The sequence below is a fragment of the Phytophthora infestans genome, genomic scaffold (assembly GCF_000142945.1).
Source record: "Phytophthora infestans T30-4 supercont1.49 genomic scaffold, whole genome shotgun sequence".
Classification (NCBI taxonomy): Eukaryota; Oomycota; class Peronosporomycetes; order Peronosporales; family Peronosporaceae; genus Phytophthora; species Phytophthora infestans.
This window is the reverse complement of record NW_003303710.1, coordinates 99,189-110,339: the sequence shown is the minus strand read 5'-3', so window position 1 is coordinate 110,339 and position 11,151 is coordinate 99,189. Positions and strand designations below refer to the sequence as shown.

Genomic DNA, 11,151 nt, shown 5'->3' with positions numbered 1-11,151 from the left:
GTTGTGGGCTATAGTGACGCGGACTTTGCGGCTGATAAGGGCGACAGGAAGTCGGTCACTGGTGGGCTCGTCACAGTAGACGGGATGCCCATAAGTTGGGTCTGCAAGAAGCAGACGGGTGTGTCCTTGTCTACGATAGAAGCAGAATACACCGCAGCGTTGGTCATGGCGCAAGAGCTACTAGGCGTAAGAGAATTGCTTAAGGAGCTGGAGATCGCGTTCGTAGAACCGATGCCGCTACGAGTAGATAACCAGGCTGCACTGAAGCAACTCGAAGGTGAGGGTGCTTCATCGAAAGCGAAACATGTGGACGTACGGATCAAGTTCGTTGGACTTTTCACCAAGGAAGGCGTACTGGGACCGGAGTATCGAGAGAGCAAGAGGATGCCTGCGGACATCCTAACGAAGGCGTTGCCGGCCCCGAGACTTGATGAGCTGCGAGCTCAGGTGGGATTGCATTAAGAACTGGGAACACACCGCCAGGACGCAGTGTCGGCGAGGAGGAGTGTTGGAAGATGATGCGCATGCGCGGGATCACTCTGGACGAGGGAACGACGAGCAGCTGCTACTGCCGGAGGTTTGTGGCTGGATCGTGGTACGTATAGAGCGGGGAACGTGAGGCTGTGAGACCTCCACGTGGAAGACAGTAAGGATAGGATGAGTAGGAAGAGTAAGACCGAATCTCACTCTCCCTTTTGCGTTGGAATCCGCGACTGCGCTGCACACGAAGGCGCCGACCCGAGGGTCGAGCACTTCGAAAAAGTCACTCGGTCACAATGATGCTTCGGCAGCGACAAGAAGTAAGGGAGCAGGTGTAACTAGGGTATGTAACCCATTTGCCACTAAACATTCCCGTACCTCGCAAGTAAAATGAACTACATGTAATTGCAAAACGATTGGTGGATATTGAAACATATGTAGCCATCTCAGACTTGAGGACGTTGACAAGGTTGTGGGATAATGATGGATGCATTCGAGAAGAGCTGTAAGCTTCGGCTAGTTCACTTCACAATTTTACAGGGTAGTGGAGATGTCGTCGTTACTGCCGTTCCGCATGAGTCTGGACAGCTTCCGGTCGCCTGCAGACAAAAAGAGCTACCGCCTCGTCACTACGTCCAATGGAATGGAGGTTCTGCTCATCCGGAGCGACGCTAGGCCAGACTTTCAAGGAACTGCCAATTGCAATGACGTTGGCAATGAGTTAGACAGCCTCGGCTCGACAGATTACCCAGATTTTGACAGTACAGAGGTAAATGAAGACGAGACCAACGACCGTGTTCAACCAATGGCAGCGGCGTGTTTGACTGTGGGTGTAGGTAGTCTGGCCGATCCGGAAAAATTACCAGGTCTGGCGCACTATTTGGAGCATATGATGTTCATGGGCAGTGAGAATTACCCCGATGAGGACGCATTTGAAAGCTTCCTAAGTGCACACGGAGGATCTAGCAACGGAGCTACAGAATGCGAGTCTACGAGGTTTGTGTTCGATGTGGATGCCGCATACTTGGCACCTGCACTTGATATGTTTGGGAGTCTGTTTGTGGCCCCGTTATTGCGATGTGAAGCGATGGAACGCGAGCTGAAAGCGGTCGAGTCCGAGTTTCAGCGAGTGCGCAACAACAATCCTGTCCGTCTACAGCAAGTTATGTGCGAAACAAGCATAGCAAAGCACCCATATTCGCGTTGCTTCACGTGGGGCAATGAGGAAAGCTTGAAACGCCACCCAGAGCGTGATGGAATTGCTGTTCGTGAGCAAATGTTGCAGTTTTTTAAGAAGTTCTACGTGGGGCCAGCTATGAAATTATGTGTCTATGGATGTGAATCACTAGATGTACTGGAGCAGTACGTGACTCAGAGTTTCAACGGTATCCCTCTCTATCGAAGCAATTACGATGTACCAAGGCCTGAGACGCTCATGGTACCTTATGGAGGTGGAGCAGGCCAGAAGCCCACGGTCTTACGAGTCATTCCTGTAGGTGAGAAACTCTCTCTGCGACTGTATTGGATGCTTCCACCAATGATGAAGAACTACCGGCAAAAGCCTTGGCTATACGTGGGTCGCTTGTTAGGCCACGAAGGTCCAGAATCTACAGCATCCATTCTCAAGCGAAGGCAATGGGCTACTGATGTCATCGCTGGTACTTCTGATCGAGACGGCTACGAGTTTGGATCCTTTGGCTCGGTTTTTGAGGTCCGAGTGTCTCTCACTGAGCGGGGTCTGGCTAGTTGGCAACAGGTTGCTCAAGTCATTTTCGATGCTCTTCGTATCTTCTCAGTCATGGCAACAACCGGCGATTTACCTGCATGGGTGTTTGATGAACTTCGCTCATCTAGCGAGATGGATTTTCGTTTCCAAGAAGAAGATAACGCGCCCGTGGATCTATGTCGCGAACTGAGCGAGAGAATGCTACCTCGCCACACTATTCAACGGAATTGCAAGGGAGATTTACTACGTTATGATCTCATCCAGGGTATATTCGATGCCTCATCTGTATGCGCTTTGCTCTCTAGTCTTTCCGCTGACAATGTTCGCATCGTCTTGATGGCGTCTTCATTTACCGATACTATCAAGTTTGAGAAACTTCGGACTGAACGGTGGTTTGGCACCAAATACACTGTAGATCCAATTCCTGACACAGTAATTACAGCGTGGTCCCGGCTCTCGGAAGAATCGATAGAGCTATCACCACTACCAACGCCAAATCCTTTCATGCCCCGGGATATCTCACTTTTACCTTGGGAACCGCTCGTTCAAGCTGATAGTGGAGCTCCTCCAGACCTCATCCTTACAACTTCGACAATACAGCTATGGTACAAGCGTGACCGCACCTTTTTGGTGCCCAAAGCGAGCGTCAGCTTCCTCATGACGCTGCCAGAGCCAACAGCAGTAACTCATATGCTCGCAGAATTGCATGTTGAACTGGTGCGTCGTCGTTTGCAGCACACATTAGAGCACGCAGAAACTGCGAATTTCACCACCGAATTGGGTGTCCGAGACCAAGCTATTGAGGTTGTGATCTCCGGGTTCAGCGATACGTTACCAGAGCTCATTCTTGTTATCATGCGGGAGATTTTGTGTCCGTCAACGACACTTGAAATTGCATCGGAATTAACATTAGCGCGAGACGAACTCGAACGTGAGTACCGCAATTCTACTCTGTCTCCAAGAGCAAAAGCCTACGAGTTACGACTGCAGATGCTTGAAAGCAGCGCCGTCACCACAGACGACAAGTTGGAGGCACTTCAAAGCAGATACAGGCGTGAGAACGAACTCGCAGACGATCTCGCAGACTTTACGACCACCGCCCTGGGATGCACCGACACACCGATGCTGCGGTGCCTGGTGATCGGGAATTTGAGTCGAGAAGCTTCTATTTCTCTTGCGCGAGACGTCGAAGCGGTCAAAGTAGGCGAATCTACTTACGAGCCAGAGCCAGAACTTGAACCGGAGCCTCCTATATTAGCCCCAAGATGTCACACAATCGCGCTACCACCGACAACTAATGGACTTCTCGTACGGCGTAAAAGTGAACGTGCTGGAGAGCGGAATTCCGTGGTGGAAGTGTATTTCCAGATCGGCAAAGTAGGGCCGACAGATCGAGCGTATGCCGTCTTGTTGCGTGCTCTACTGGCTCAACCACTCTTTCATGAATTGCGAACTAAGCAGCAACTAGGCTATACAGTGACGTGCAGTATTCGAGACACCCACGACGTACTCGGTCTGAGTGTGGCCGTGCAATCAGCCTCCCATGCTGCCGGTGCCGTGGCGAAGAAACTCGATCTCTTCTTACATGAAGAATTTCCGCACGAATTTCTGCTCTTAGATAAGTGTATTTCGCCCAAACGTTTTGCAGCCCACGTACAAACTTTGCAGCGAGCGTATGCTCGTCCTGACTTAACGCTAACAGAGGAAGGTGAAAGGTATTGGGAAGAGATCGTTAGTGGACGTCTGGAGTTTGACTTGGATGCGCGTGTAACAGCTGCTCTTAGAAACTGTACGCGTCAAGGTCTGCTGGAAAGGTACCGATGCTGGGTACAGGGAAGCACTAGCTGCTGCACCACTTGCACTCAATATCATCGTAAAGACCACTATGAACCCAGCAAAAGTCGTGGAGCTCGGAAACTTCGAGTGCATGTTGTGGGCCAAGGCAGTCCGTTAAAGCCACTCGAGCAGCTCGTTCCTCCTGATAAGACCCTAGTGATCATAACAGGTGACCTAGTCGATTTTAAACGCGAGCTGCGGTGCCATTGCCACGTTGATGAGTGACTAAGTTGCGGTATCGATGGACGAATTTTTACATTCGCTGCGTTCCGGAACTGTCTGTCATCCTTTGCCCTGCTCTTCGTTTGGTGTTTGGAACTCGAGCAACTCTGATGCTGTAACAAAGTTGTGTATGGATGGCCGATGTGTGGCAGTGGCGCTGACACGTCGTTGCCTCGGTGAAGTTTCAAAAGCTGGTGACTCTTCAGTGGACTTTAATGCACGAAGAAAGAGGTTTCGTGTGGAGCCCCGAGTCCTCGACATTTCGTTCAATGCATCGGATACTACTAGACGCTTCTCGAGGTTCATTAATCGACTTTCGAGGGTTTCAGACTGTGCATGTATGCGAGATTTCAGGGCTTCCACTTCGCCCGATACTCGAGATACTTGCTCCAGGAGACTCTGAAGTGTCAACTCCATCATTATAGCCCAACGAGGGACATTGTCTGATGATGATGTGGCGGCTTGGGTATCAGCGCCAACACTAGTTGCCTCGTAGGCTATAGAACTGCTAAGTATCGACTGCGAGGTTGGCGTCTGCTGTTTGGGCTGATTTGGTTGCTGCTGTTGAGGTTGCCGAAGTGACCACTGCAGTTGGCTTGGTTGCTGCTGAAGCTGCTGTAAAAGAGTAATAGAACTACGGGTGGGTGGTAACGATACTGAGCATCCTCCTCCACTTTGTATCGACGAGTAGGTTGTAGTGTCCGTGACTGATTCTGGGATGGTAGCGGCAGCAATTATGTTGCTTAGATTACGCTTACTATGTGATCGAACTCCATTTTGGGCCAAGAACAGCTCGGATAATTCCTCAATCTTCGTGCGAATGTACTCGACGTTAACCTCCATCATTTCCAGCATGGTCATCTGTGAATCGATGGGATCGCTAACGTCATGGGAATGCACTCGTCGCTTCACTTGTCGATACTTTGACAGAACCGTGAACAGTTTGAGCTCTGCACGACGCAGTGCTCGTTTCGTACTCGTCGTTCCTGTCGCTTTGCCTTCAGGGGCCTCCGTCGTTGATACGTTAACGTGACTACTTTCCCCTACTTCCAATGAAGCAGCTCGGTTATGCCGACGTTGAGCTGCACGGAGCTGTGCAAATGCCTGGAGTGCTCGAGCTGCATGGTCATTTAAAAGCCGCCGATGTTCGTCTTTCTTGAGGAACGCATTGACCTTGTGCTCGGAACGTGTGAGTACTAAGTAGTTGCTCATGACTGCAATTGTCACTGCGGTGGAAAGCGTACCGAAGACTCCGGCAGTTACTGCGATGGCACGACCTAAAGTTGTCCGCGGTACGACGTCACCGTATCCGATGGTGAGAATTGTTATGACCAGCATCCAGATTGCGTCGCCTAGTAGCATGGGCTGACAGCAGGAATCCGCTTTAAAAGCACATAAGAAGCGCTCCGCCACATACAATGAATACCCAGCAGCAAACCCAAGCACAGCGAAGCTCGCCATCAGACAACTGGTGGGGTGATTTTTCAGTGTCGATTTCATGAAGAACGTAGCATTAAAATCGACATTAGTAAGAGCTCCAATAAACCATCCATTGCTCGAATTGAACGAGTTGCGGAATTGCACCACTCGAATTATGAAGATTACCCGCGTGAACATTAAAAGACTGGCAGCAACCGTAAGCTGTGGCCATTTCGGATCCACGTCCTCAATTCCGGGGAATGGATGTACAGCTAATACCGCCATTTCAATAAGCAATGTGTGTCGCAACGAAGAGCTCAGCAACGTCGCTGTCGGTGGCATAATATTTTTGAGTTTCATGACTTCGCATTCCGCTGCGTAGTAGAGATAGATATAGTACAGCATAAGTGTTGTGGAGAATGACATAAGCACGCGCAGAGCCAATAAAACCATTCGCCCTTCGCTCACTGGTACGTTCGTGTCTAAGGCTTGGAAACAGAGAGGGCATTGTGTCGTCGATTCCACAGGACACGATTCGGGCAAAGTCCTAGTATTGGCGAGCCACACATACTCCATCTGCATCATCATAAGTGCCAGACCGGAAAAGCCGTAGAAGACTTGAAAGGCTGTGTATCGTCGTTGTGCTTGTACGAGTAGCATTCGTCGTTCCTGTACTGACGCCATTTCTGCCGTGGTAGCTTTTGCCTTGCTGCCGAAGGTTTTCACTTTAAGTTTCGGTAGCACTGGTACTGTCACTACTCCCGGACCGGGGCGTGGATTTGGTTCTGAGCACTCGGCAGCTGAAATGGAAGCGTCCAGCGGCACGATTTCATTCCTACTCGGCATGGTTGCTGGAGTCGCCACAAATAACTCACTAAGGCACCGGAGATCGGCGACGTAAAATTCGATGGCCAGACGCGCAGGGCATTCACTTGCGCTCGGCTGGAGGTGATTGCGAGCTACGGAGCAGCCAGCGGGCAGGAACCCCTGCGTCTTGAAGTTGTTTCTAGCTCCGTGTCTCGCCACTTCAGAGTAATGGCGAGCTCTATCCGCTGCAGGCGCGTATTAATAGGGAAGTGAAAGTGGCAGTCAGTTTCGAGTGAAGCATGCAAAAAACTGGTAAATAAACTGCTCGCGTACTCAGTCAACAACTGCAACAGCAACCAGCACAACAAGCGATCATGATATAACATACTCGCAAAATACCGGAGCGTAACGCAAAGAAGCTACTTTGTATTAGCCGAGTCTCTACGTTGTTTAATCCACTCAAATCCTCTCCTTTCTCCGGACACGACTTCAAGGTCGCACTAGTTGGCTAGAGTCATGGTCTGGTCTCACTAAAGAGTTAGTAGAAGAATCCAATGATCTTGCCACCCGTGTGTTTGCGGCGGGCCTCGTGGTGGTCCATGATGCCGTACGTGGTGCTGACCACAATATGGCCGAACTGACGCGACGGCAGGAGGTTGTTGATCCACTTCTCGTAGTCAGCAAGCTTGACGTCGAAGCGAGGCGAGATGACGCCGCACTTGTTGATGCGGCCCTTGAGCTCCACGACGATTTTTCCGGCACGGTGGTCGTCCACGATCTCGAACTCGCCAATGTAGCCGTTCTTCTGCATCACCTGCAGGAACTTAACGATCACCTTTGAGCTCGGGCGGATGAGAACCTGGCGTTTTCCGCGCTTCTCAGCGTTGTACATCGTCTTGAGACAGTCGGCTAGCACGCTCATACGAACCATGGCTGAGGAGGAGACAAAACGACACACAACATTTCGTTAATGCCTACTGCTAAGAGCCAAGGCCTACCGCTGCCTGCAAGTCGCTCCAGCAAGTCTCCACACTTCGAACCCTTCGGGGCGAGCGACGAAGTTACCAGACGACAACCGATGCAGGCAAAGCGGGGCCTCCAAAAGTCGCGCGACAGCTCGCCTTAACGTCAAAAAGGAGGGCTGTCGCGCGGCTTCTCTGACGGTGGTGGTGGTGGTCATGGACGCTGGGACGTACTTGCTAGTGTGGTGGAGTTAGCTTCGAAAGGACTGGAGAGATTTACGAATGGCCTCGATACTTCGTTTTTTTTACACAGACCAACAAACGTTTTTGAGCCAACCAATAAGACAGACGAATGTCCCACGAAGGTTGCGGGTGAAGACTCAGATCCACTCTTGTTCATGTAGATCCGCTGATTCGATAAAAATATAAATAATTAGAGGAATCAGACCAGATCTACAGTTAACATCGTCGGTGGCTAACAAGCCCCCTATGTAAAGTATGTATTTGTTTGTACATCTGATAATAATATTATTAAAAGCAAAATAGTAATAGTATAAAACATTTTAATATGTTGCTTAATAATAAATACCAGCCTTACAGTACCGTGCTATTGGCTAATATTTGGACGCAAGTAATTGGTTAAAACAATATAATTTGCTAACTTACTCACAGTTGTGGGCCCTACGTGCAAGCAATGCGAGGCGAAGATTGACCCACTTCTGCTGAACCCGCAGTGGTCTACGACGGATTCCCGGGCGCGCTGCGTCGGCTGCAGGAAGCTGTAGTACGGTTACGCGTTCCGTACAATCAGCGGACGGGGCAGCGTGCGGCACTGTATTGCCTGCAAGAACGGCCCAAAAGCGGTTAAGTTCTGGGAGGAAAAGCCTCCACCACCTAATTCGGCCGAAGTGCGCCACCAGGAAAGCCTGCCAAACGTCGAGAAGGTGATGGGCCCTGACTGGTACCTCAAGAAGAAAAATAGACACAGCCGCCCTCGCAAGCTGACCGCCCGAAACGTCAGGTACATTGAGCAAAAGAAGCAGCAGAAGAGCAGGTGATTTGGATATACATCCTTATATCCCCTTACCCCGCATAATGTTGAATACTGGCTGACGGTGCGAGGCTTAGGGTCGCACATACCGTAAGCTGACTGTGGCGCTACCAAGCGTGTTGACGCACCTATAGAGCGTAGCACGTTTCATATAATAACTAGCACGAGGTATGTACTGTGTACCTCTACAAGCTGGCCGTTCCTATCTGCATACGCGTCACCGTAGACGGCAAGTACACTCACTCATTTGGCCATAAGCTAAATCATGCTATATGTACCACTAACGCTCACAGACTATATTACACTTATGCGCGCTCAGAATTGAAACTACAGTATTGAGTCGCACCACGCGCGAAAAATAAGTTGCTGTCTGTACAGACGGGAGGACGTGTGCGGTAGTGTTGAGGTCGATGTATCTGTATGAAGTACTAAACTTTGCCTCCATGTCCATAATGGAAAAGCTAGGAGCTGGGTTAAGTCGCGGGTACGCTTTCAAGTTAGCTAGCCTGTATCTCGGCAGTCTGACCTGTGCCCAGTTAGTGAAGCACCTGGTTATACAGACTGATACATCAGAAGCGTAAGCACAGTAAGCCAGCACGACGACGTAAATGTACCGTGAAAGCGACAGTGACCCTATGCATAGGCTTTGGCTATCCCGAGGGCATAGCATATACATCCATTTGCGATCTTGCGAAATGAGCTATGCACTGACACATCAATAGCACGCCGAGCTGAAAAGTAGACAGCGAGAGTACTTTATGTAACGTACACGGGCTACTATTCGATACAAGTGTATGTAGCACTACGATATGATAATATGCCTACAGCCAAGTGGCTTCGTATGCTCGCCATACATATTGGAGGCAGTAAATGTCTGATAATCATTAGCTATGCAAATAAGTCGGTAAGTAAGTCAATGGCGTTCATCCTATCATAGAAGGGTTATGAGATTAAATTGATTATTAATTACAATCTGATTAATGGATACGAGTTAGCGAACATCGCGTACAGGCCCTTCAATGAAATTATGATACTATGAAGAGCTCAGCGAGGCATATGGAGAGGCGAAATTGGTATATTCTGTGACCCTCGGCAGATACTAGCGGCTCTAAACAATACTATGCATGCGGAGACAGACAAACTGTGACTCGCTCTAACTGACCGTCGCAATCAGCTATATGGTATAGAATACCTCTCGACTAGACAAATAGTATGTGGTGAAGTGCTTTCTCAGAAATAAGAGAATGGGCCTGACGCGGGGTCACTATCCCGAATCAGTGACAATTTCAAGTGATTAGAGAGGATTTGGGTTGGTGGCACGGATGCAAGTTGCCGGTGGTGGATTAGCCATGACGAGCAGCACCCCGTATGAAGTGACGATGGATCTGGTTTGAGCGATGTACGAGAAGGCAAGATCCACCAAGACTTACCTCGGATCCACCCTTACCTGGATTCACTTAAATGGATATGGGATATACTATACAAGAGTGGATCGGGTGTGGATCTCATGAAGGAATGGTGGTAGGTGCCATCCGAAGATGGATCTAGTAGCCACGGCTAATGAAGAGTCAAGATCCACCGCGAGGTACCCCGGATCCCATACTTCCGAGTTCGGATCCATGGAGGGAGGGTCCCGCCTTGAGGGACCTGGATCCAGGGTATAGGGATGATGGATGCAGTGGATCTCGAGCTTTCGTGGGACAATGGAGATCACAGACGGTTGCGAGATGATGTTGGATGATTGGAGAGCTCAGATCCACGACGAGTGTACACTTACAGTGAGGTGGATCCAAGCGACCTGGATCCGGATGAGTGTACCCATAATAGGGTGACCATGATGATTACGTCATAGATCCGGTGGATCTGAAGATAACACAGCTGGGCTGATGGGTCAAGGGAAGAAGGGACATGCAGCCGAGCCTGGTAAGGGATTTAGCAGATGAAAGACATAGAAGGTAGAAATCCAGGCAGGTATAGGCTTAAATATCAATACAGATCCCAATTTGCACAGTATCACGCAAGTGCCTTCCTGCCCTCAAGAACCGGAACTACAGTGGCCGTACGAGCTAGGAGAAGGTTAGGAATTGCGAATCTAGTGTTGGTAGTGATAACTGGATAATACATTGGCCAGATCCTACAACCTAGTGAGCTTTTCCTTTACTTGTGCAGATCCGACAGGTTAACCGAATTTACTACTTGGTCGGTTACACCCTAGAGGTTCTCAACTCTCAAGATCCCGTCACAGGAGGCGGCAAGTACGACGCAAAAGAACTACAAAGGCAAGGGAACACACCCGCAAGGCAACCCTACGGTCAGATCCACGATCTAGGCCCGGATCCATAAGCTCGAGTATTCGCTTAGGATTCGGAACAATCCACGGACGCAGAGTGAAGATTTACCACTGCTGCTCCACCCCATCCCCCACGTCTCGCCAAGACACTCAAGCTTCACCACTTGAACTCTTCGGAAGTTACCGAGAGAGCAAGATCCCGCCCTACCGACGGGTACTCAAGGTGAGGAAAGTTCAGCAGAACACGGATCATCTGGGGACCCCCTCCGTTAGTCGGTGTCTGGGGCGCAATTGGGTAAAGTTGAATCTGTCTATCTCGCAGATTTTGGCTGATCCCCGCTACTCCACTATGGTGGCG

General features: G+C 49.9%; 3 protein-coding genes across 3 annotated transcripts; 1 reads left to right on the top strand and 2 right to left on the bottom strand.

The window, feature by feature from the left end:
- Positions 1-1,030: 1,030 nt before the first annotated feature.
- Positions 1,031-4,267, top strand: PITG_16759 (nardilysin-like protein; the record flags this gene model as incomplete). The annotated part of the gene is made up of 2 exons (XM_002897052.1): positions 1,031-1,189; positions 1,250-4,267. The coding sequence occupies 2 exons, from the start codon at positions 1,031-1,033 to the stop codon at positions 4,265-4,267; spliced, it is 3,177 nt and encodes a 1,058-aa protein (XP_002897098.1).
- A 57-nt stretch (positions 4,268-4,324) lies between these two features.
- Positions 4,325-6,529, bottom strand: PITG_16758 (Voltage-gated Ion Channel (VIC) Superfamily; the record flags this gene model as incomplete). The annotated part of the gene is made up of 2 exons (XM_002897051.1): positions 4,325-5,256; positions 5,302-6,529. 2 exons carry the CDS (start codon positions 6,527-6,529, stop codon positions 4,325-4,327), a joined length of 2,160 nt encoding a protein of 719 aa, XP_002897097.1.
- Positions 6,530-6,887: 358 nt separating this feature from the next.
- PITG_16757 (40S ribosomal protein S15a) lies at positions 6,888-7,740 on the bottom strand (the record flags this gene model as incomplete). Its single annotated transcript, XM_002897050.1, has 2 exons — positions 6,888-7,423; positions 7,687-7,740. The coding sequence occupies one exon, from the start codon at positions 7,419-7,421 to the stop codon at positions 7,029-7,031; it is 393 nt and encodes a 130-aa protein (XP_002897096.1).
- Positions 7,741-11,151: the final 3,411 nt, after the last annotated feature.